Raw genomic sequence first — 27,253 nt, forward strand, 5'->3', positions numbered from 1 at the left:
TCTATCTCCAATAGCCGAGTAATTTTATGTTCATAACTTTTGTGTACTGCTCATTGAAAGTTATAAATATTTGATGCATTATGGAGATAAACATTCAGGCTCACCAATTAATAGTGTTATGTTCGCAAAGCTTTCAAAAATTTAACGGGAAAGAAAATAACATGTATTCCTGTATATCTATATGACATATATGTCGGAAAAATTTCATATTAAAACAATTGGGCTGCCTCATTTTCAGCTTTATAGCCCATATTTCAATTTACAATTGAGTAGCCCAAAAATTATAGGCCCATATCTGAAAAAGGAGCGTTAATTCCGTTTTTTTGGGAGTAAAAAGCGGGATTTTCTGCATTTTCTCAGATTCTTTCCAACCTTCTTCCCCAAATACTTCAAAAACGAGATCTTCCCATGAATGCAGCTCCAAAAACCCTAGAATTTCTTCTTCATCTCGAATTAACAACAAATCAAACACGAAAAGTAAAATTTGTTTGCAAATCAACGCAATTTTAGTTTTTGCTTCAATTTTGATTTCCATTTTTTGTTCGATGGAGATTTTTCCAGTTTACGTTCTTCATAGTGGTGAATGGGAAGAAAACAAGTTTATCAATTTCGTCAGCGATTGTGTAATATCGAGTCGACATTCACCTACAACAATTTAGTTGCAGCTATTTCGGAACAGATTAGAATCGATAGTGAGATAAACACAATAGAGATTAACTTTCTCCCAAATGTTGGTTTGCCACCGATCCTGATTTACAACGATACAGGTGTGAAGGTGTATATCGAATTAAAGAAGAAAAACTTGAATTTCACTGAATATCCTTTGTTTGTGACAGTGAAAGAGATATATGAAAATCGTTTGGTTCCTACAAGTTCTAGTTGTGTAGTTGCTACAAGTTCCAGCTGTTTGGTTGTTACAAGTTCAGATTCTAGAGATGTATCAACAATTGATAGCACTGAGATTATTGATATCAAATTTATTGAAAACACGAAATTTAGTGAAAACACGGGTATAATAGATGATATATTGAACGAATTTGTTGAGGAAGATCAAGTTTATAAGGATAAAGAGACAGTTGTCAGTGTGATGAAGAACTTGGCTATACGTGAAAGGTTCCAATTCAAGGTGAAGAGATCAAGCACAACAAGGTATGTAAATAATTGTATATTCTGTTATATATATGTACAAATATGTATAAAGTAGTATATATTTGTATCTAGGTATTAAAATTAGTATATATGTAGTTATGTTTTTGTATACAAGTGTATTTGGAAGTTGAATGATCTTTAATCCTAGGTATCACCTTATGTGTATGGATGAAAATTGTGCTTGGAGTTTCAAATCTTCTGCCGTTTTCAAGTCAAACATATTCAAAGCGAGAAGTTACAATAATAATCACACATGCGGCTATGGTGAAAGATACTTAACACAACGTCAAGCTACTTCGGGTGTGATTGCTAGTATAGTCAAGGACAAGTATGTTAATCCAAAAAAAGTTTACACCGCAAATGATATAATAGAGGACATACAAAAGCAACACGGGATTGAAGTGAGCTACATGAAAGCATGGAGAGCTAAAGAGATAGCAATAGCAATGATAAGAGGGAGTCCGAGTGATTCATATAAGGAGTTGCCGAAGTATTTTTATATGTTAGAGCAAACAAATCCAGGAACGGTTATAAAGTTGCACAAATCAGAAGATGGAAGCTTTCGTTATGCATATGTTTCGCTATATGCATCTATCAAAGGCTGGGAGCATTGCAGACCGATAATGGTTTTTGATGGAAGTTTGCTTCAAGCAGCATATAAGGGTACCATATTGACTGCTTGCACACAGGATGGAGCTGGTGAGTTGACTGCATCTACCTTGTTTCTGCAGTTTGTATAATGTTGTAGTTTCATGTATAAAAGTGTATAGAATTTCACATCTACTGTTTTTATAAAATTGCAGTTGGTATAAAATTGTATAATTGTGTATAACTGTGTATAATATTGTATAATTGTCTGAATCCTAATATCTATTTTGTATAAACAGGAAAAATCCTTCCACTTGCATATGCAATTGTAGATTCAGAGAATAACAAATCTTGGGAGTGGTTCTTTGTCCAGATAAAGGGTACTTTTGGAGTTAGGGAAGGGATGTGTATAGTTTCAGATAGAAATGAAAGCATCTTCAATGCCACAAAAGCTGTGTACCCAGAAGTACCACATTGTATTTGCATGTTTCACTTGTGGCAGAATGTAAAGTGCACATTCAAGAAACATCACAAACAATTGAAGGATATCTTCTTTGCTTTGGCTAGAGCTTACACGGTAGAGAAGTTTGAGTACCATATGACAGAGATGTGCAAAATTGATCCGAGAGTGCAGCCTTACTTGTTCGAAATTGGATACGAAAGGTGGTCTAGGGCATATTCCAAAGTGAAAAGATCGATGGTAATGACTTCCAATATTGCAGAGTCAATTAATGCAGCAAACAAGGATGCTAGAGAGTTACCAGTAATGCGATTGCTGGAGTACATGACAAATTTGCTACAACAGTGGAACAACAAAAATAGAAAAAGTGCAATGGAGACATCTACAGAGCTTGGCGAAAAGTACGATAAACTCCTTCGGGAAAATCTGACTGCATCGGAGCAAATGACGGTAAATTGAATCAAATATAATGATGCTTCGCACTGCTGACTTGCATTTTACTGCTTGTATAAGGATGTATATCTCTGTATAATAATGTATAATGTTCTTTCACTTTTTTTTTAAAAAAAAAACTTTTGCAGGTGAGGCCTGCTAGGAGAAGTGATATACTGTGTTTGAAGGGGTAAGGCGAAACATAGTGTGCCTTGAAGAGGGAACATGCAGTTGTGAAAAATTTCAAATGGATGAACTTCCATGTCCGCATGCTTGGGCGGTTTTGAAGAACCAGCAGCTGAAACCTGGCCAGTATTGCTCTTTTTACTACAAGAAGGATAAACTCCTTAGAACTTATGAATTTCCAGTGAATCCGATGCCAGATGAGAGTCTATGGGTAATCCCAACAGAGGTGATGGAAGATGTGGTCTTACCACCTAAAGGGAGAAGGAATGCAGGAAGGCCAAGAAAGGAAAGACTCAAACCTGCTTCAGAAAAAGAGTCTAAGAGGGCATTTTCATGTTCTGTGTGTGGACAAGGTGGTCACAATAGAAAAACATGTAGGAATCGACCAAAATAGCTAGTTGAAAACATAACACTTCCTATTACATTTGTTGTCATGTTGAGTAGTTAAGTTTCACAAAGAATAGAGTTACAAATGTTGAGTAGTTAAGTCTCACAAGTAATTGAATTACAAATGTCAATAAAGATTTACAACTTACGCTATATATTGCAATTGTGTTAACATTATACATGTTTTGATTATCCTATATATTGCAATTGTGTTAAATATGTTTCATTATACATGTTTTGATTGTCCAATAATAGTGTGTTGCTGTTTTTAATGGTGAAATATATTGATACATTGTACAAATACAAGACAGAACTGCTGGTATTATATGTATACAGATGTATAAATGAGAGTATAAGTTTGTATAAATATGTATAAACCCTGCTACAATAACAAAACTGCAACCATAATGAAAATACATACTTTGTTAAAGGACAAAAGCAACTGATATATTCATTAAAATATAATTCATTCACAGCCACAATGTGTAATGACTACCGTAAATTACACAAAAAAAAAAACATCTATAAAATCCTTTAATGCTATCTCACAAGTAGCAGAATAGTACTTAGACAAAACTAGGCAACAACTCCTGATACATAGAAAAACTACAGTAAAATGGGAAAAACAGAACTACTTTCTCGGTCGCCCCCTCTTCCTCTTCTTGAAAAGTCTCCCTGTGATTTCATCACCACTAATTGCACCGGACTGTTATTTTTTCCTTCCATAATCCCACAACAGAGATCCCCACCTGGTGCGAAGTGTCTCAATGTCAAAATTATCTTTTCGAATTTCCTTACCAAGGATGAAATACTCAGCAAAGCCAGCAACAAAAGCACCACAATCACTGTAATTAAAAAGAAAAAAATCAGATTCAAATAGGTAAACTAATAGTAAAATAGTAAAACAATTGAGATTAACCTACCATTTGATCTGTTGGGGAACATTATTAACCAGATTAATCTGCAAAGCATCAGAATGGGATTTATCGGTATATGCACCATTGTTCCAATCAATGCCCTTCTTCTCGACATAAAAATCAGAACTCTTCAAGAAGTAAGGTATTAGAATTGCATAAGGTAATGCAGCATCCAAAACAAGTCTATCATTAATAGCTCCACGATTAGAATCATAGATGTGGATGCACCTATCTATGAAGGTAAACACCCCCAAAACCTAATGGCCCAATTTTGCTCTTCCGCGCTTCACATAGATAGGGAATAAGACGTGGTCAACAGTGTGCCACGGGACATTTGCATCACAATAATATCCTCTAATGTACTCTTCTATCTCATGCCCTTCAGGAATCACTGAAGGATCTTGATTCACTTTGAAAACTTTATACAGGGAGTTGATTTTGTTACCAAAGGCAAAGTTGGTTGTAGTAAACCGCATGGCAACACTCGGCCCATATTTTCCCCTCTTCCTCAAATAATAAAAGAGGACATCCAAGTGCTGAAACAAGAAATAAAACAGAACAACCATCACTACCAGATATTTTAAATATAGAAATTTATATACTATTATACAGAGGTATACATATTTATACAAGGTTATACAATCTTATACAATGTTATACAATCTTATACCGTGATTATACAAGGCTATGTATACACCATGGGGATCTCAAATAATAAAGATATGCAACAAACAAAAAAAGGCATTAGAACATAAATTTATTAAAGACCGTGTCAATGAAAGGTCGACCACAATATGCAAGTGAGTGGAACCAATCCTTCGTGGTCACATTACACGAGCCAAAAGTAAAAGCTTCCGCAAGCTTATTTACTTCATCGGGATATATATTTTTGGCACTTCAAATCACAAAAAATAAAAAGTAATCAGAACTACATTCATTGACAAGTTTAAAATCAGAACATGAAAGATTAAAGAAAGTGAAGATACCTTCGCCTCGTATCCATCCCATTATCAACAAACGCGCAAAACTCTTTAGCCAATGGCGACAATGGATCAAAATCGTTAATTTCGATCGTGAAAGGATGCTTGATATAAAAAATGAGCTTGGGCGCCGATCCTGATGCCCCCGAATCAAAAACTGGCAAATATGGAGATTTGGCATATTTTCCTGGTATTTTCTGTCAAACTGACTTTTCAGGAGAAATGAAATCATCTTCTACGTCTATGATGGATTGTTTCTGAAGCACAATTTGGGACATCTGTAGCATAGCTAAATCTTCATCGCCAATGTCATCCCAAAATGTGTCACCCTTGACATCACCTGCTGCCCCTTAGATGGAGAAAACAAATAATAAAAAACATTAAAATGAAGAAAAGAAAAATCAGACAAAAAAAAGAAGATAAAATGTAGAACAAATACCATGATCAACACCATCAGTAACTCCCTCGTCAGCTAGCACGTCATCTTGATTCACTTGATTGACAAAGTCAGGAACAACATCATATTGATAGCCATCATATTCGCTAAGACCAGATGTATTGTCATCAGACACGCGCTGATGAATATAATAACAAACAATAGAAAGATAAGGCATAACTGTTGAGTGATGATTCAGAGAAGGCATAACTATTGAGTGATTTGGTTTTATCAGTAAACAATTACCTTAGAATCAGTAAAATCCTCCCTCGTTTGCTTGGTTTCCTTCATATTCAGAAAATTGAACACTTTTTCAAAGGAAGAAACTACATAATTGTTGAGTGTCGTCACTGTATCAGTCAACTACAACAACAACAAAAAAAAATCAACAAAACCATGTTTATAACCAAAAAATCATGTATATACAAAAAGTACTGATAAACTACAGAAAAGTTAAAGATCCAGTATCTTTCCAACAACACTTCTCAACTTCTCAACTTCAGCATTCAACAGATCAATGCGCACCAAAGGATCATAACTCGGGTTAGGCCGTCGATCCATATTCTGAGCAAAAGGTCGTTTAGACTGCTGCTCCGTATTCTGAGGATAAGGTCGTTTAGACTGTTGCTCCATATTCTGAGGACAAGGTGGAGATGCAACGACAGAATCATCAGTGTGAAAGGCAGGCACCACATGCACATCCCCTGATGCAACATCATCGACATTAACTTCAAAAAGCGTGTCGATGTTCAGAGTTGACAGCTCTTCACGAGTAGGGGAAATGTTCCTATAGTTCAACTACAAGAAAAAAAACTGGATTACAATGGTAGAAAAAGGAAATTGTAACATATTCATAAATATACATACAGAAAAACTGAAATCATATATGAAGAAGTATTATGGTACAAAATGTTTACCTTGTCGATACTACACATGATCACCCCGCCAGTCAAATCCCCATATGTTGGAGTTTCAGTCACTTTTCAATTAAGAATGCGTGGCACATTTGTTCCAACGCGAACAGCTAGATGCTTGTCAACAATAGAGCAACACTCAAAAGACCATACTTGTAATGCAAGTGGCAAACCTCCAAGTCTATACATTGTCAAATAGTCACGCTGTCTGTCCCTCATTGTCCTTAAAATATCTTCAAATAACTTTTTTCCCCAAGAATACATCTGATATTGACCACTTTCAATGATATCAAATCATCTTTGTTGATACCATGATTATTGGCATCTGAAAATATGAAATGATGGACAAACACCATCAAGGTCATCTTGAACGCATCTTCGTCCGACTTCCAGTTCTTTTTCTTGAAGCGATCAAGAAGCTCCCCCCTAGTTATAGCCTTTTTTCCATCTCCTGGAAAATACTCTTTTAGCAACCTATTAACATTTGGTTTGTCATAGAAAGTGGCATCGTCGTATACACACTTCAAACCAGTGATAACAGCAAACTCTCCAATACCAAAACGCAACAAATAACCATTAATTTGCACCCACAACTCCCTTTCACGTCCTGGGACGACTTCCCTCAATAATATACAATGAATAAGTTGATTTTGAATTTTAAATTGAGGGAGGTCCAAGAAGTACCCAAAACAACTAGCACGGAACATCTGAAGCTGTGTGTCAGTCAAATATTGCTTCAAAATGCTCACAATCTCAGTCTCGGTGTGGGAGCTAATCCTGTTGTGGAAATAATCAACTGGTTGTATATAGAAGTCCCCAACCTTGAATAAGAAAAAATAACAAGAAATAGATCAGGAACAAAAATTATACTAAAACATTTTATAAAAATATATAAATAAGTATAGCAGAACTTGTATAAAGATGTATAAACAACTGTATAACTTTGTATAAAATTGTATAAGCATGTATAAATTACTAGCAACACAGGGAATACCTTCAACTGAGCTTTTCTCTCATTCAATTTGGAGCGAATAGCAAACCTTTGTTCTTTCGATAAGGAATTAAGGCCACTATCACCATCATCCTTGATCTTTCTCCTTTTCGGCTTAACATTGCGGCCTACATCATCTTCGTTAACCAAATCAACTTTCAGCTTTTCTTTTAATTTTTGAGGTCTCCCACATTTCTTACTCCATATTCTAACAATGTTAACCGGAGTAGGAGTATTACTTGTTTGCGACCGGGTCACTCGAGTGCTCCCTTGTTGCAACTTTTTTGGAGGAGGAGGAGACTCAAAATCATCATCATCGGGATCCCAGACATGCGTTTTCGCTTCAGAAGAAGGCGGTGAGGGCAAGTCACTCGATGATTTAACTGGAGTGGGAGTATTTCTCGTTTGAGAACGAGTCATCCGACTGCTCTCTTGTTGCGAATTTTTAGGAGGAGCATGAGACTCAAAATCATCACAGTGTGGCGCCTGGACGTTTATATTAGATTCAGAATCAGGGCTTGAAGGCAACTCCCTCAATCTTTTCGCATAATCAAACTTAACGCCTTTTCCAGCAACCTTCATTTTGCTTTTAGAAGCGGCTACTTTTGAGCGCATTTTCTACAATAAACCAAACAACCAAAGCTTTAACAAAATTGAAGACAACTGAAGGAAAACACAAAAATTAAACTGTAACAAAACTCAAAGTTTAACCAAAACTAAAGGCCATGAACACAAAGCAGAGGCCAATTTTCCCAAATTGTAACAAAAATCAAAAAATAAAAAATTCTACCCTAAAAGTCGAAATAACAGAGCATGCAAACTACAACATCAAGTTTAATCCTAGAACGAAGATAGATGGAACACAATCAAACGAAAAACACAGCAACATTGTAAGAAACTAGGCATAATCAGAAAAAGCAAAAAAATTAAAAATAAAACAAAATTCAAAACCAAAACTGTAGTAAAAGCATAGAATGAAACGGAAATTACCTGAAATTAAGATTAAAAGCTCGAAAAATTAGTTGAACCCAACAATTGAGGTCGGTTATCGTCTGAGAAAAGCCTGAGAAAAACGTGAGGAAGAGAGAGAAAGAGAAACAAAGAAATTGAAATTTAAAATATTAAAACGGTTATTTTGAGTTGTGGGCTACTAGGTGTAAAGTAAATTTCATAAAATATACAACATGGGCTAATTCAGGTGAAAGGCTTAAAATATAGGCTATTTTCGAGTGGGTTGTCTGGCCCAAGTGATATATGGTGTAATTTTGTCTTTTTTTCCCCTTTTTGTACCTGGGAGGAGAGTTAGAAACATATTTGAACTTTTTACTTGCATCATTGACAATTTGACATTTGATGGTCTTACTAACGAGGAAAATAAGGAAAGGAAAAAGACAAAAGGCTCCATCTATATGAGTCCCGTAAAACTCAATTTCCTGAAAAGAAAAAAAAAAAAAACAAAAAGAGGAAGACGCAAAGCTAAAAATAGTTTAATTACATGAATCTTTTGAATACTAGTCTCTCCAATCTACTTTAATTGATTTTTTGGTTATTTTTAAATATATTAATAAATTTACTTTTTAATATTAATTAACAATGAAATTGTCCATATTAACCTTATTTTATTTACTGAAAATATAACAAACAATTTTAGGCACTTTACGCCAATGACAACTTTGCAAAAAAATTTAATTCTTTATTGATATTTGAAAAAATCAAATATTATGGACCATAAAAAAATACAAAAAGATCAATTTAAATGAACTGAGGGAGTATAAAAGATAGAGAGTGAAGCGAATATGGATTAATCATATAATCGATCATAAATACCACCAAAGGATGTGGTGCAGTGGATGAGACTGCTCTTCCCTTAACCAGAGGTCTCGAGTTCGAGCCCTGGGTATGGAAAAATCCTTGATAGGGAGCGCTTCTCCCCGAAAGGGGCTCTACGCGGCGCGAATCCGAATATAGTCGAGCTCCGATCCACTGCGAATATCGGACACCGGATGGGCAACCAAAAAAAAAAAAGATCATAAATAGTTTCTCTGATTTGGCACAGAACTTTAGAGAATAAGGGTCACAATCACAAGGAATCAACCAAGAAGTAACTCACACTTTCAGTTCATCAAATCAAACCACTTTGGGAATATATGGTCAATGAGTCAACTCTCATTAAAAATACACAAAGAAGATGACTACACAAAAAGAACTAGACATTGCCAATGCAACTAAAGGGTCCCAATTTGATATAAGGAATCCCATATTATTTCATATATCAACATCAAGATTTAAGGGCTTCATTTCATATTATCTCCATTTAGGTTTGAACTTTCCTAGAAACCACCCAAAATAATAAGGAAATAAATAAGAGAACTAAAAAAAGGGGAAAAATTCCATTTGAGGTTCTTGATATATGCTAATCTTAGAATATTTTAATTTCTTTGAATATAAAGGGACCCTACCCAACCTCCATAGGTAAACTATACAGGTCATTGCAAAGATATTATTACATATGAATTGCCACATCATGCTAAGATCATAATTTTGCTAAGATTATATTTTCTTTAATTAAAGGTGCTTTTCATTGACCAATAAACTATTCATCTTACTTTTCCAACTTATAATTTAACCTAAGTTGGGGTAATACATACGTACTTTATATTTTTTAAAAATATTTGTCTACAATTTTTGAAAAATATTAAAATACTAATAAATATATTTATAAATAGCATTAAATAGTGGGGAGGGGGTTTGGTTTCAAGTTTTCCTTTTCTTAGAAAAGGATTGTTAACCCATTGATGATTGGATAGGGCAGAAGCTAAATCAGAATTATCAGCTACAACTTGTTGATAAATATGCATTTTAAAAAAATATATGTCGACGCTGACATTCTTGGAGCACTTCCACCCAATAATAAATAATTGATTCTCCATTTGTGCAACAATTATATGCTTTTTCCACCTCTTTTCACGTATGGTTTTTTTTATTTTGTTCCTTTTCCTTTTTCAAATATTCTGAACAGCTTCCTTTGTTTTTTTTGGTTCTTAAATTCCTTTTTGGTGGGATGTACCAAATAGGGAAAAGGAAAGAAAAGGGTCTCGTATGAATTCGACTTTAAATATAGATTACATATATGAGAAGAAATGCATTCTTGTAATTTAGCTAAAGACTCGCACAGCCATGTACAGTCGACTTCAAGTGAAGGTTATTATTTTATTTAAAATATTCGAGAAGTACGTTGTCCAGTTGACGTATTTTAACTTCTAATTTCATGATTTTTATTCAATAAAACTCCGTCCAATATGTTTTAAGATCAAATCTCGTGATAGTTCTCAAGTACTCTTTTACTTCCCCAGAGTTGGTTAAGTGATAGATCTTCAACTGAGGTGCACCACTAAAGAAATGAGAAAAAAGAAAGTATTAAATAAAAATTGATCTCTAGGTAAATAATGATCTGACATTTAAAATTCTGAATTCTGGCTCGACAAATATCATATGATCCATTTTCGACATATACACTGAATTTTGCGCGCACTGATGGCCTACAAATGAAGCTGTGCTCAGTAGACCATATTGTACATGGCCCTATATATATAGTTGTTTCACTTGTGGTGTCCCAGAAACATATATATATATATATATATATATATATATATATATATATATGAATCATTTGAGGAAGGGACCATTTTTCATAATTTCTAGAGTTGGAGACCACAATATAGAACTTAGGTAGCTTTAAACGTTAAAGTAGCCATGCATGGAACCTAAAGCTAGATCCAAAAAGGTAGACACTGGAACATGTTGTGTTGCTCTTTGTATTTTCGGATATACGAAAGTTCTGTTTGTTTTGCTTTTTATTTACAACTTCCATATATTATCATTAACATAATATGTAAACATCAACCTTGTTTAGTATCTACGTAATTAAGCAGAACAAAGTGTTTGGAATGATACTGTTCTTGTGTTTTCAAGTCGAAATCAGTGACTGAATATTTATACCTTTAACGTGTAAATATATATTACACTATCAGTACTAAAAAAGATTTATTCTACATTTCGTTCTTTGTATGCTAGTCATCCTAGCCCCTACGATAGGCTTATGATTTTGATGAAATTATTCTTGATGTGGCGTCAGTTCAATTTGCTAAATAGTGGCGAAGATTCGATATCAATTTCATGTCTTAGGCTCTGAACATACATAGAAATGATAGCTAAGACAATTTTGCACGAATAGATTACAATAATAATCCTCTTGGATATGCTCGAGAAAAGAGTTAATCAAGTTCATCATTTGAATATTCAACTGTAGTGTCATAAACTTAGTTGTGTGCGGAAAAATGGGTAATTATTACCTATAGTTTTGAATATGAGTTCAATTGCACGATCGTTTCTGCTTCTATCATAAGTGCGTGTGTGAACAATATAATTACTTTCATGTATACGGTCAAAATTGGGCCTACCCGACTCTACTGTTTGATCGAGACAAAGGAGTTATATCGGGGGTAGCCTCGTAATGAATCAGACCCGAGCTCGAAGATGAGGCATTGAGTCTAGAGATCAAAGTGTCCGTTGAGACCGAGGCCAGCAACAATCGAGATTAAGTATGACCGACTTCGAGTGAAGTGCAATAACAGAAATGCGAGATATCCGTAACCGGTCGGAAATCACGGCAAAAATCTCGGAACAGATCAAATCAAGGGCGGTTATTTGTACCAATCATGAGATTTACTTCTGTTATTGGAATTGTACTATAATTAGGATTCCTCTAGTATATAAAGAGGGGTCCCCATCATTTGTAAACATCTTACATTCACGAATATCAAGACAATATAATATTTCTTTCTTCTCGTCAACTTACTGTTCTTTAACTGTTCTTACATCACCATTCTCGAGGGTTCATCAGCTCGAGGGCGTTGTCCAAGATTGGTTTGTTTTATATTCTTGTCAATTCACATCACCTATCTCTAAGTTAATCAATTGGTATTAAGTGAAATCACGTATCCTTAAAACCACATTACAAGTTTAGATGTTACTCGATTTTTAGGGTAAACAGTTTGGCGCCCACCATGAGGCTAAGGATAATAGTGATTGCTTAATATTAACCCTCATAACACACACTGCTTTTACACTTGTTCTTGTAAGTGTTTTTGATTTCAGGAATCAACATGTCAAACTCTCAAGCAGTACCCACTCACATTGACACCGGCCTTGGTCTTCATGGCCAAAAGGAATACGTAGTTGTCCCGGGAAACAGAATGCACCCAATAAATCCCGACTCACCATAAGCCATGGACCCGGTTGATGTCAGTTCTCGTGTCGCAATTTGTGGAGATTTAGGCGCCGAACCTAAAAATAGCGTCTGCAGAGACCCGGGCAGCCGATCAGAACGCGCAAAATGGTGAAGAAGCCGTAATTAGCCTTCGAATGATATTTGACATGCTACAAACTCAACAGGCTGCAATAGTGCAACTCCAGAATCGGGCACCAAACAAAATTGAACTCGATACGTCACAGGAAGTTGTTCATAGGGTCGAGCCTGTACAGGAGAAATTGAATGATCATGGATCAGGAACTGACCCTGCCATCATGAGGATGCTCGAAGAGCTCACTAAACGGATAGAATCAGGTGAAAAGAAAATCGAGGCCAATGACAAAAGGTAGAGATGTACAACTTACGGGTTGATCAAAAACCGGGAGAACCACCGATCCTAAAGGTTTTGGATTCGAAAAAGTTAGTGCAAAAGGCTTTTCCTCAAAGTGCGGATCCGAAGCCCATTCCTAAGAAGTTCCGTATGCCGGACATACCTAAGTACAACGGGACCACCGATCCTAATGAACACATCACTTCGTACACATGCGGAATAAAGGGAAATGACTTAGAAGATGATGATATTAAATCCGTTTTGTTGAAAATGATATGGTACCACAATTTGCCGCCCAACCCATCGATTTTCTCGCCATGCTCGCTGATTCGTTCGTAAAAGCGCATGCCGGAGCAATAAAGGTTGCGACTAGGAAGTCAGACCTCTTCAAAGTGAGGTAGAAAGACAATGCAAAGTTCGATAGACCTGCCCCCGATTATCGATGATTGGGCTGTCCAAGCCTTTACTCAGGCTCTGAACGAGCGAAGTTCGATAACATCACGTCAACTAAAGCAGAAATTGATTGAATATTCAGCGATGACCTGGGCCGATGTGCATAATCGATACCAATCAAAGATCAGAGGCGAAGATAATCAGTTGGGAGCCCCATTCGGTTCCATTTTCTCAAACAGGTCGAAGGCAGGATTCAAAGAGACATCGACAGAGAGCCCCGATCGAACAGAGATCGATACCAACCATATAGCGCAGATCGAAGAAACAACAGACCGGGACGTAATCCCGTTCGAAATGATCGAAGGAATGATCAAGGTCAAAATTCTCGAGGGCTCATGAGTAAGAATGGCTTTGATAAACACGTCGAGCCTATGGAAGCACCACGGTTATTGGAATACAACTTCAGCATCAATGCTTTATGTATTGTGTCGGCCATTGGACGAATCAAGGACACTAGGTGGCCCAGACCCCTGCAAACCGATTCAGCTCAAAGGAATCCGAATCAAATGTGCAAGTGCCATGGAACCCATGGTCACAGAACCGAGGTCTACGGACAATTAAGGGAGGAGGTAGCTCGTTTATTCAACAAAGGTCATCTTCGAGAGTTCTTGAGTGACTAGAGCAAAATATCACTTCAGAGACAGGGATGCAAACATGAAAATGAATAGGAGAAACCGCATCACGTGATCCATATGATCATCGGTGGGGTTGATATCCCTCAGGGTCCGACATTCAAACGCACCAAAGTCACAATCACAAGGGAGAAGCGTACTCGGGACTACTTACCAAAAGATACCTTATCTTTCAACGATGAGGATACGAAAAGGATCAAACAGCCCCAAAACGACGCACTCGTAATATCTATCCTTATGAATAAAATGCAAGTGAAACGTGTGTTGGTGGATCTAAGTAGTTCGGGAAATATTATTCGATCGAGGGTCGTGGAGCAGTTCGGCCTTCAGGATCAAATCGTGCTTGCAGCTCAAGTGCTCAACGGTTTCAACATGGCAAGTGTGACCACCAAAGGGGAAATCATGTTGCCAGTGAACGCTGCTGGAACTATCCAGGAAACAAAGTTCCATGTAATCGAAGGTGATATGAGATACAACGCACTGTTAGGGATACATTGGATCCATAATATGAGGGCGGTACCTTCAATGCTTCATCAAGTCTTGAAGTTCCCAACACCATAGGGAGTCAAAACGGTGTACGGCGAACAACCAACAGCAAAAGAGATGTTTGCAATCGATGAGGTGATACTAGTATCGACTCTAACATCAACAAAGGGACCAGAATCAGAAGTAAACAGAAGGTCAAATAGCAACCATAGTCGCCGGCTTCGACCAGATCGGAACAGCAGTAAATATCGAGGATGATGATTGTATGATACCTCGAACCTTCGTTATCCCTGATGAATCCGATGCCACGAAGTCAACGGTCGAAGAGCTAGAACAAGTCATACTGATCGAGCACCTACCCGATTGAAAGGAATACCTGGGCACGGGGTCAACTCCCGAGCTCAGGGAAAAACTCGTTAAATTCCTTATTAAAAATATGGATTGTTTTGCTTGGTCCCACCTTGACATGACAAGGATCCCGCGGGAGATCACCACTCATCGATTAAGTTTGGACCCGAAGTTCAGACCGGTAAATCAAAAGAGAAGTCCACAGTCCGAGGTAAAGCATGCATTCATCAAGGACGAGGTAACCAAACTTCTCAAAATAGGATCCGTCTAGGAAGTAAAATATCCCGAGTGGTTAGCAAACGTAGTTGTAGTCCCCAAGAAGGGGAATAAACTTAGAATGTGTGTAGATTACAAAGTCTTAAATAAAGCATGCCCTAAGGACTCTTTTCACTGCCAAATATCGATCGCATGATCGATGCCACGACCGACCACGAGATCCTCAGCTTTCTCGATGCCTACTCTGGGTACAACCAAATACAAATGAACCTGGAGGATCAGGAAAAAACTTTATTTATCACTAAGTACGGTACTTATTGCTATAATGTAATGCCATTTGGGTTAAAAAATACTGGTGCTACCTATCAACACCTAGTAAACCGAATGTTCGAAGAACAAATAGGTAAATCAATGGAGGTTTATATTGATGACATGCTAGTTAAGTCCCTGCGCATAGAGGACCATTTGACACATTTTCAAAAAACCTTCGACATATTGAAACAATAAAGCATGAAGCTCAACCCCGAGAAATGTGCATTCGGGGTCGATTCAGGCAAGTTCCTCGGGATTATGCTGTCAAATCGGGAATCGAGATCAATCCCGATAAAATCAAGGCAATCGAGGACATCACAATCGTGGACAGCGTTAAGGCTGTACAAAGATTAACAGGGCGAATAACTGCTTTAGGCCGGTTCATCTCGAGGTCTTCTGATCGAAGCCACATGTTCTTCTCACTTATCAAAAAGAAGAACAATTTTACTTGGACCCCGGAATGCCAACATGCATTGGAAGATTTAAAGCGGTACCATTCGAGCTCGCCATTGATTCACACCCCAAAAGCTTGCAGCTCGAGTGCTCAACGGTTTCAACATGGCAAGTGTGACCACCAAAGGGGAAATCATATTGCCAGTGAACGTTGCTGGAACTATCCAGGAAATAAAGTTCTATGTAATTGAAGGTGATATAAGATACAACGCACTGCTCGGGAGACATTGGATCCATAATATGAAGGTGGTACCTTGAATGCTTCATCAAGTCTTGAAGTTCCCAACACCGGAGGGAGTCAAAACGGTGTACGACGAACAACCAGCAGCCAAAGAGATGTTTGCAATCGATGAGGTGATACTAGTATCGACTCTAACATCAACAAAGGGACCAGAATCAGAAGTAAGCAGAAGGTCAAATAGCAACCACAGTTGCCGGCTTCGGCCAGATCGGAACAGCAGGAAATTGTCGAGGATGATGATTGTATGATACCTCGAACCTTCGTGATCCCTGATGAATCTGATGCCACGAAGTCAACTGTCGAAGAGCTAGAACAAGTCATACTGATCGAGCACCTGCCCCATCGAAAGGAATACTTGGGCACGGGGTCAACTCCCGAGCTCAGGGAAAAACTCGTGAAATTCCTTATTAAAAATATGGATTGTTTTGCTTGGTCCCACCTTGACATGACAAGGATCCCGCCGGAGATCACCACTCATCGATTAAGTTTGGACCCGAAGTTCAGACCGGTAAATCAAAAGAGAAGTCCATAGTCCGAGGTAAAGCATGCATTCATCAAGGACAAGGTAACCAAACTTCTCAAAATAGGATCCGTCTAGGAAGTAAAATATCCCGAGTGGTTAGAAAACGTAGTTGTAGTCCCCAAGAAGGGGAATAAACTTAGAATGTGTGTAGATTACAAAGTCTTAAACAAAGCATGCCCTAAGGACTCTTTTCACTGCCAAATATCAATAGCATGATCGATGCCACGGCTGACCACGAGATCCTCAGCTTTCTCGATGCCTACTCTGGGTACAACCAAATACAAATGAACCTGGAGGATCAAGAAAAAACTTCATTTATCACTAAGTACGGTACTTATTGCTATAATGTAATGCCGTTTGGGTTAAAAAATGCTGGTGCTACCTATCAACACCTAGTAAACCGAATGTTTGAAGAACAAATAGGTAAATCAATGGAGGTTTATATTGATGACATGCTAGTTAAATCCCTGTGCATAGAGGACCATTTGACACATTTTCAGGAAACCTTTGACATATTGAAACAATAAAACATGAAGCTCAACCTCGAGAAATGTGCATTCGGGGTCGATTCAGGCAAGTTCCTCGGGATTATGGTGTCAAATCGGGAATCGAGATCAATCCCGATAAAATCAAGGCAATCGAGGACATCACAATCGAGGACGGCGTTAAGGCCGTACAAAGATTAACTGGGCGGATGGCTGCTTTAGGCCGGTTCATCTCGAGGTCTTCTGATCGAAGCCACATGTTCTTCTCACTTATCAAAAAGAAGAACAATTTTACTTGACCCCGGAATGCCAACAGGCATTGGAAGAATTAAAGCGGTACCATTCGAGCTCACCATTAATTCACACCCCAAAAGCGGACGAGCAACTCTACTAGTATTTGGCAGTTTCGGAGGTCGCCGTAAGTGGTGTCCTAGTTCGAGAAGAGCAAGGTACGCAATTTCCTGTTTACTACGTAGCCGAACTTTAGGTGAAGCAGAGACCAGGTACCCACACTTATAAAAATTAGTGCTTGCTTAAATAAGCGCCTCTAGGAAATTAAAATTGTATTTTCAATGTCTCCCAATTTGTGTCGTAACCACTTACCCCCTTCGTAATATTTTGCACAAGCCCGAACTTTCGGGCCGATTAGCTAATTGGGCCGTCGAAATTAGTGGGTACGATATCGAGTATCAACCCCGAACGGCCATCAAATCTCAAATCTTAGCAGACTTCGTGGCCGACTTTACACCAGCCCTCGTGCCTGAGGTCGAAAAGGAACTATTGCTAAAATCGGGTACATCTTCAGGGATGTGAACCCTTTTCATAAACGGAGCTTCGAATGTGAAGGGGTCCGGGCTAGGCATCGTTTTGAAGCCACCCACAGGAAATACGATTAGACAATCTATCAAAACCCCTAAGTTCACTAACAATGAGGCCGAGTATGAGGCCATGATTGCAGGTCTCGAGCTGGCTAAAAGTTTGGGAGTAGAAGTCATCGAGGCCAAGTGTGATTCCCAACCCGTGGTTAACCAGGTCAACAAAACCTTCGAGGTTCGAGAAGATCGAATGTAGAGGTACTTTGAAAAATTGCAGATAACCTTACACCGATTCAAAGAATGGACCCTACACCATGTACCTCGAGAACAGAACAGTGAGGCGGATGCCCTTACATATTTGGGGTCAGCAATCGAAGATGATGAAATTAGCTTGACGACTGTCGTACAGCTTTCAAAATCAATGGTTGAAGAAGGCCACGCCGAAATAAATTCCACAAGCCTAACTTGGGATTGGAGGAACAAATATATCGATTATCTGAAGAATGGGAAACTTCCATCGGACTCTAAGGAATCGAGGACTCTGCGAATGAAAGTTGCACGATTTACATTGGCCGAAGATGGAACATTGTACAAAAGGATGTTCGATGGGCCGTTGGTAATATGCTTGGGGGCGGGGGACACCGACTACGTCCTTCGAGAAATTCATGAGGGCACTTGCAGGAATCATTCCGGTGCCGAATCACTGGTTCATAAAGTCATTAGAGCGGGATATTATTGGGACAGTATGGATAAAGATACTAAGGAGTTCACTCGAAAATGTGGCAAATGCCAAAGGCATGCGCCGATGATCCACCAACCCGGAGAGCAGCTTCATTCAGTCCTATTCCTATAGCCATTCATGAAATGGGGGATGGACATCGTTGGTCCTCTGCCATCGGCCCCAGGTAAAACTAAATTCATTTTATTTATGACTGACTATTTCTCTAAATGGGTTGAAGCATAGGCTTTTGAGAAAGTCAGAGAGAAAGAAGTTATAGACTTCATCTGGGATCACATCATATGCCGATTTGGGATACCCACCGAGATAGCGTGCGACAATGAAAAACAGTTTATCGGCAGCAAAATAACGAAGTTCCTCGAAGATCACAAAATAAAAAGGATATTATCGATATCGTATCACCCTAGTGGGAACGGACAGGCTGAATCAACGAACAAAACCATCATTCAAAACTTAAAGAAGAGGTTAACGACGCTAAGGGAAATGGAGAGAAATTTTGCCCGAAGTGCTTTGGGCATATCGGACAACGACAAATCCAGTACGGGGGCAACGCCGTTCTCCTTAGTGTATGGCGCCGAAGCTCTGATATCGGTCGAGGTCGGGGAACCAAGAGTCAGGTTTTGATACACAACGAAAGAATCAAATCACGAGGCTATGAGCACAAGCCTCGAATTGTTAGACGAAAAATGAGAAGCCGCCCTCGTCCGAATGGCCGCCCACAAATAGCGAATCAAAAGATACTATTATCGAAGAACCAATCTTCGACACTTCAAAATAGGGGACTTAGTCCTGAGGAAAGTCACCCTCAACACTCGAGATCCAAATGAGGGGAAACTCGACCCAAATTGGTAAGGACCATATCAGGTCCTCGGTGTCATCGGAAAGGGATCGTACAAGCTTGGCACGATGAACGGCGAACAACTGGCAAATAATTGGAACATATCACTCCTCAAACAATACTATTGCTAAGGTATGACTCTCTCCTTTTTTTCCCGTTTATTATCGATACTAACTTATTGCAGGTGTTCGATCAAAGGCATCGGGAAATTCTTCAACAAAAAAACCTCAGGTTTTAAAGCATGTGTTGCACTCTTTTTTCCTTAGATCGGTTTTTGTCCCAAATGGGTTTTCCCGGCGAGGTTTTTAACGAGGCAACACTTATATGTACTACCTATTCAACAGTATCTGAGGCTTCTTTACAATCAACCTCGAATACTGGGGGGCATCACCCTCGGATGTTATGTTTTCAAGGAAGATACTTCGTGTCAACAGGGTCTCGATAGGAAAATTTCGTAAAGGGCCAAACGGTAAAACGAACCGTGCCCATGTAGATTGCTCGAGCCCTAACGACAAAACATGTACGCATGAATGATCTATTGAAAGAAGTACTTTTCCTTATTAGATGTTCCATGCCTTAGTGAGATTTCTACTTTACAATTTCGTACTTACGATATATTACGGAAACCGGCTCAAGAGCCAATCGCAACTAAAGCTCGAGCAGTTAACCTCGTTCTCGGGGACTGCCGTCCGAAAATTGACATACTCGAATTATCAAAATTCAAAATCTTAAGACCTTAAAAGGGCGATCCTCGATTTTATAGGCAACGGCCACCCCACTCGAGGACTGATACGTCGAACAAGTTTTAATTATAATCGAGAAACAAGCCCAATTGGAAAATATCAAGTTAAAGGCTACGACCAAACTATCACGGTTCGGAGACGTCCGAATTCCGTAATTAAATAGGCCTTCAAACATGTTCATAAAACCGGTTAAAAAGGGGCTACCCTCGGGTTTCGCTAACATCAACCCGCGAAAACCTTAAGAGGTACTAAAATTGAACAAACTTATTCTAAGGCATAACAAAGTTTTTCGATAACACTAATGGGTACAAATCTATCTCATGCTAAGATATAGCAATTTTTTTTTAAAAACTTTTAAGCTGAAAAAAGGAAAAAAGCCACTCTTTCGAGGCCATATCGGTCCGATCCAAGAGGCTAAGGCCATTACATTGTTAAGCTTGAGGACCCGCCCTCCCTTAACCAAAAAAACAAAGGGTTTTTCTACTCCGAGTTCAAGCAAGTACTCACTTGACTATAGAAACTATAGTGATCCTATTTCAACAAAATTTTCACAAGGAGACGAAGTGAGTCAAATTTCTACCAAGACCTAAAGTATATCAGAAATATCATAAGGCGAAAGCAAAACAAAGTTTTCACAAAACAAAAATCAGAGTCAAATTGGAAAGAGAAAGGATCTTTCATATATACAAAAGTATTTACAAAGACCACTCAGGGTCTTACACAAAAGTCCAAAAAAGAAGAAATTCTAAGTGCCTAATCTTCCCTGGGAGCTTCATCTTCATCTTCTCCGCTCTCGGATCCGCTCGCGCTCCCGGAGTCATCATCATCAGGGAGCAAAGCTTCGGCTTTGGCCTCTAGCTCTTTTGCATTCTCGATATCGGCCGTGAGGTCAAAGCCACGATCATGAACCTCTTTGAGATTCTCTCTCAGAGACTGGCGCTTAGAGTGCTCGCCAACATAGGATAATCGAACTTGAGCAGCATCAGAAATTTCCTTTGCTCAAACGTTAGCGGCTTCGGCATCGGCTTGGTAGACGGCCACGACCGCCTCCGCCTCTGCCTTTACTTTTTCTAAATCAGATGTGGCCTTTGCAAGCTCAGCGGCCAATTGAGTCTCGAGCTCTTCAATTTTCTTGGCTCGGGCCAAGCTCTCCTCCTTCACGCTTTGGAGTTGACGCTCAACCGAAGATAGCTGGGCTCGAGCCGTATCTTTCTCCAAGGCGAGGTGGTCCATGTTCCGCTTCCATCCCCAATGTCTCTGCCTCTTTTATCTCAACCTCCTCGCGAAGCTGCTCAATATTTTTGGCCTTCTACTGAACCTGCAGTATCTAAGTGTTAGTTGCCAATATCAAACTGATATGTCAAGCTCCCAAAAATTTACGTTACCTGCTCGATGAGATCGGTCTGCTCTTTATGAGCTCTTGCCAATTCAGCTCGGAGGTCCCTGATCTCCTCTTCTTTTTGCACATAGAGGAGTTTGAGGGCGTCTCTCTCCTCTGTGAGCCTTTTCAGATCGGCCTCGCACCGGTTCAGCTCGGCTCGAGATTTGGAAAATGCTTCTCGATATTGCGTCACAACCTATGGAGAAAGGAAGGAAATTAGACAAAAGGAAATAAAAGCAAATGTAAACCTAATAACGGGGGACGAAATTTACCTAGTTCAGGAGTCGCTGAGCCTCATCAAAAATGATCGCTGCATCCAGGTCGGAAACATCATTGATGATAGGCTATAATTACGTATTTTAGTCGCTTATTACACTCTAATTTACTGCACTTTAGTTGAGTTTGCGCTTTAATCGCTAGTGTTTTGCACTAATTGTGTGTTTTATGCCTTGTAGGTGTGATTCCGAGCTATATAGATGTTATGGAATGAATTTAAGTGATTTGAAGCTTTGAAGTCTGAGTAAAATCTCAAGGAATTAAGCCGGGATCGTGTTCGGGGGTCAATTTGATAGTTGAGAACAAACAAAGACTCGAGTAGGCATATTGCGTACTGTCTAGTAAAATGCACATAACTTTTTGGTCAGAACTCCATTTGGGCTCTACAATATATGGTTGGAAATCTAACTCAAAGGACTATAATTTTCATGTTTAACGTTTTTCCCAATTCCAAACAGAATAGGGTCAAAAACGCGATTGAAACCGCGACCTCGGAACTGACCGCGGCAGAAAATCAGAGAGCTTGTCTGGCCGCAGTCCTACCGCGTTTTGGCCGCGGCCACGCCGCTCCAGGCGTCAAAAAGAAGTCCTATTTCGTCCGGGACAAGGTTATTTCGGCCCTACACTATTCCAACTTGTATAAAAGGGGTCCTAAACCTATTTTGAAGAGAAGGGGACATATTTTGGACATAGATTCGACCTAAGGAGGCACGAACACATTGGGAGCAAGGCAGAGAATTCTTCTACGAGTTTTTCCTTCCTCTTCCTATTTTTTATTGTTGGTTATGACTTTTGATATTATAGTTTTACATACTATTATGAAGAGCTAATTTGTTATCTAAGGTTTTGGTGAAACCCGTTGGGGATGAATTGGTTGTTATATTAATATAGTTTTGAGTTGGTAGTTTAATCTCTATTTGTTCAACTATGTTTTGATTGTAGTTAATAGATAGGATCCTCAACTAGCCGTTCCTATTTATTATGTATCTGCTTGAAAGAGAGTGCATATTTAGGTCGTTGTTTGAACAACATCACTCCCGGAGTATAGGCGAGAGTCATAACCGAGAGTTTAGAGGTTGGATTAGAGATAACGATACCTCGGGTGCGATCTAAGTGAACTGTAATGCGAATCTAGCTAGCGTAGCTTGAGAGAGTGCGTCTAGTAAATTATCATAATTACTTGAGAGAGATTTATGGTAGCTGGAGAGTTCATGATTGATAGAGGCAACTAAGTCACAACTATAAGAAATATACAACCAAGGAAATCAACAACGGGGGAAACCATTACCTTAGACCTTTATTTTAATTGTTTACAATTCAAGCATAGTTAGTTTTCAGCTGTTTATTTATTTTCAACCTTGTCTTCTTGGTGATATTAAACAGATACAGCTAAGCCTTAGTTCTATGTAGGATTCGACTCCGGACTTTTAGACCGGATTATATTTGCAGCGACCGCTTATCCTTTTTAGGACTAGAGTTGGGCGTGATCAAATTTTGGCGCCGTTGCCGGGGAACTACGGTGTAGTTGTAGCTGTATATATTGCTAGGGTTCAAGTTTGAACTTTTATTTTAATTTTTTTATAACTGTTGATTTGAGAAACATGACATCTTGGAATTATGGGAATTTAGGTGTAGATAATTCTACTATTGATCTCCATACACATTGTGAAGGAAACCACCTGTGGAAAAATTTTCAAAACGTTCCTGAGAGCGAGTTTTGTGCACCAACTCAATCTTTTTTGTGGAATGTGTGTGATGTGTGTGGTGGTAAAAATGGTCACTTTGATGATTGTTCTTATATTTCTTATCTTCCCCCAACCCCTTACTATGATGGTTCTACCTTTTCTTGTGAAGTTAATAGGAACAAAGAACCTGGGAATGCGGACCTGAAGGAGATCAAGGATATGCTAAAGTGCCTTCTGGAACAAAACAATGAGAAACAATTGCACATAGAAAGGCAAGAGGCAACTATTCGCAAGTTGGAGGCTCAATTGAGTCAAGTGGTTGGAGCTTTTAATGCTCAACAAGCCAATATTGAGGATAGTATCCAAGAAGAGCATAAATTTGAGGTGTTAATTGGGGAGGTCAGAGTAGAACATCAACAACCTAGCCAACTAGAATTTGAGGATGCCAATGTTGAAGAAGTAATACTTGAGTCAACCATGGACGTTGAAGATACAAATTTAGTTGACTCTAGTGTGATTGGTGTTGAGGAGGTTAAAAATCTTGAAGTTCATGTATTTGAGCGCGTTGGGCCTCATTCCAAACACTTCTCTACATTATGTTCAGACGGTGAAATGGAAATTCACCCGTATGAGCATAAAAAGGAGTCCAAGGAAGAGGTAGATGAGCCTTATATTTTGGATTTCTCAAGGCCGTCTAGGCAAGGTGACACTCCTCGGTCGAGAGCCAACAAGTGCATAAGATTTTATCTAATTTTTGGCTCGCAAGAATTTTTACCGCCCCAAGAGCATAATCATAAGCTTGAATCAAAACTTGGGGTTCAATTCATAAGCTCGAGGTGGAGGCAAAAAGTGATTCGCGTCGTGTCGCGACGTTAAATCAAGCGCTTGTTGGGAGGCAACCTAGCTTTATTGCTTTCTTTTATTTTTTTTATTTTTTTTAATTGTATTATTTTTGTAGTGTCAATTTTTTATTTTTTAGGAGAATGGAAAGCAAAGGTATTGGAAGGATGCAACAACAAACCAAATGGTTGGAACTAAGTGTGAGGTACCCGCACGAAGGACCAAGCTTGGGAGAAGTCTGAGTACCCCATGAACTGCTAGTGCTTCGGCCTTTGGCCTACCAGGGAGTTTCTTTTACCCTCTTGTATGTATGGGTGTGCATTGGGGACAATGCACAATTTTAAGTGTAGGGTGAGGAGATTGTCTGGGTGACTTTTCATGCTACTTTAGCTGTGTTTGTTTAATTAAATAATTTTTTTTAAAGATTGGACTTTACCTGATGACGGATCTATTAGACAATTTTCTTGAGGGATTTAAGTCTTAAAAAAAAAGATTTTCTTTTGTTAGGTAGTGTAGCAATTCCCCCTTGGTTTTTCTTTGGGCCACGGTTCTTTTCTAAGGATTTTATTTGAACCGGGCGTAGTTAGTTTTTTCTTAGGAATAGGAGCCATTGTATTGTGTTTTGAATTGAAGCAATATCTCTTGACTTGGTTATGCCTTGAGAATAGTGAGTACTTTGGTTGTGACGCTTAGGCTCAGTTTTTGACTCTTGTATAAGTACCTTAAGTTGTATGATTTTAAATTTGCTTAACTGCTTTGACTAGAGTGTCTTGATGAATCCAATCCCGAGTGAGTTATGTGCCATGTGTGTGTAAGGATTTGTTATATTCTGTGCATTGCATTTGATGCCTAGAACTTGCCCCGTGTATTTGCAAAGCGAAATAGTAGTGTTGTTCAGTCTTGGAAGTGATATAGGCGTTTTCTTGTTGAGCCAGATATGTATATTTTACCCAACTAATTGTTATGTATCGTAGTTAACCTCTTTGAGCCTATAATCCTTTTTCTTTGGCAACCACATTACAAGCCTTACCCATTTGTTTGAATTAACCATCTATTTGAACCTTTTCACCTCTCATGAGCACTTGAATTGTTATGAACTTTGTAAAAGTTAAAGTGTGGGATGGTTGGTTTGGCTTTTGAGTGGAACTAATTTAATAAGGAGAAAGGTGCACTGTTTTCAAAAAGGAAGAGCCACTTGAATTGAAAAAAATAGTTGGATTGTTGAAAAAAAAAATACTTGATAAGTGGTGGCTCTTGACGTAAATGTGCTTAAAGAAGAATGGGGTAATTTACATTGATGTGAAGGGTGGAATTTTAGTTTGACATAAGTATGGGATTTAAATGTTAAAATGTATGTATTAAAGTGCTTAGGGAGGTGTAGTCACTCTTATATCTAAATATATCCTACCCGTCCCGTAGCCTACATTACAACCAAATAAAGTCCTAATTGATCCTAGATTGAATGAGCTCGATTAGTGGAGTAGTACACTACGGGCAAGCTTATGGTGCATCTTTTGTGGCATATGAATGTTATTTCTGAGAGTGAGTGAATTCTTTCTATCTTGAGTTCCTAAGTGTTCTTAAATTTTATTGTGTAGAACTACTCTCTTGTATTGTGTGAGGGCACTTGATTCATGAAGGAAAGGTAATGTCAGTGACCTCTATGTTAGAGTAAGTAGGTGAGTTGTGAATAATGCGTGGCACTTGTGAGTCAAATCTTGAGGTGAAGATGTTACGCTTTTGTGCTTAGTCTATTTTAAATACTCTTGGTGTGCTGCGTTAGGAGAATTGTTTAAAAAGGTCGTGTCTATAAAAAAAAAGTGTAGTTTGATTGCTCGAGGACGAGCAATGTTGTAAGTGTGGGTTGTTGATGATAGGCTATAATTACGTATTTTAGTCGCTTATTACACTCTAATTTACTGCACTTTAGTTGAGTTTGCGCTTTAATCGCTAGTGTTTTGCACTAATTGTGTATTTTATCCCTTGTAGGTGTGATTCCGAGCTATATAGATGTTATGGAATGAATTTAAGTGATTTGAAGCTTTGATGTCTGAGTAAAAGCTCAAGGAATTAATCCGGAATCGTGTTCGGGGGTCAAATTTGATAGTTGAGAACAAACGAAGACTCGAGTAACCATATTGCGCACTGTCTAGTACAATGCACATAACGTTTTGGTAAGAACTCCATATGGGCTCCACAATATATGGTTGGAAAGCTAACTCAAAGGGCTACAACTTTCATGTTTTACGTTTTTCCAAATTCCAAACAGAATAGGGTCAAAAACGCGATTAAAACCGCGACCGCGGAACTGACCGCGACAGAAAATCAGAGAGCTTGTCTGGCCGCGGTCCTACCGCGTTTTGGCCACGGCCACGCCGCTCCAGGCGGCAAAAAGAAGTCATATTTCGTCCGGGACAAGGTTATTTCGGCCCTACACTATTCCAACTTGTATAAAAGGGGTCCTAAACCTATTTTGAAGAGAAGGGGACATATTTTGGACATAGATTCGACCTAAGGAGGCAAGAACACATTGGGAGCAAGGCGGAGAATTCTTCTACGAGTTTTTCCTTCCTCTTCCTATTTTCTATTGTTGGTTATAACTTTTGATATTATAGTTTTACATACTATTATGAAGAGCTAATTTGTTATCTAAGGTTTTGGTGAAACCCGTTGGGGATGAATTGGTTGTTATATTAATATAGTTT

At 38.7% G+C, this 27,253-nt stretch overlaps 2 protein-coding genes across 2 annotated transcripts; both read left to right on the forward strand.

Annotated features, from left to right (window-relative positions):
- LOC109217748 lies at nucleotides 584–2,823 on the forward strand. The gene is made up of 4 exons (XM_019382019.1): nucleotides 584–1,149; nucleotides 1,298–1,848; nucleotides 2,037–2,647; nucleotides 2,779–2,823. Exons 1-4 carry the CDS (start codon nucleotides 584–586, stop codon nucleotides 2,821–2,823), a joined length of 1,773 nt encoding a protein of 590 aa, XP_019237564.1.
- On the forward strand, nucleotides 2,877–3,209 carry LOC109217756. The gene has a single exon (XM_019382027.1). It carries the CDS (start codon nucleotides 2,877–2,879, stop codon nucleotides 3,207–3,209), a length of 333 nt encoding a protein of 110 aa, XP_019237572.1.

This window comes from Nicotiana attenuata, chromosome 2, assembly GCF_001879085.1.
Source record: "Nicotiana attenuata strain UT chromosome 2, NIATTr2, whole genome shotgun sequence".
Taxonomy (NCBI): Eukaryota; Viridiplantae; Streptophyta; class Magnoliopsida; order Solanales; family Solanaceae; genus Nicotiana; species Nicotiana attenuata.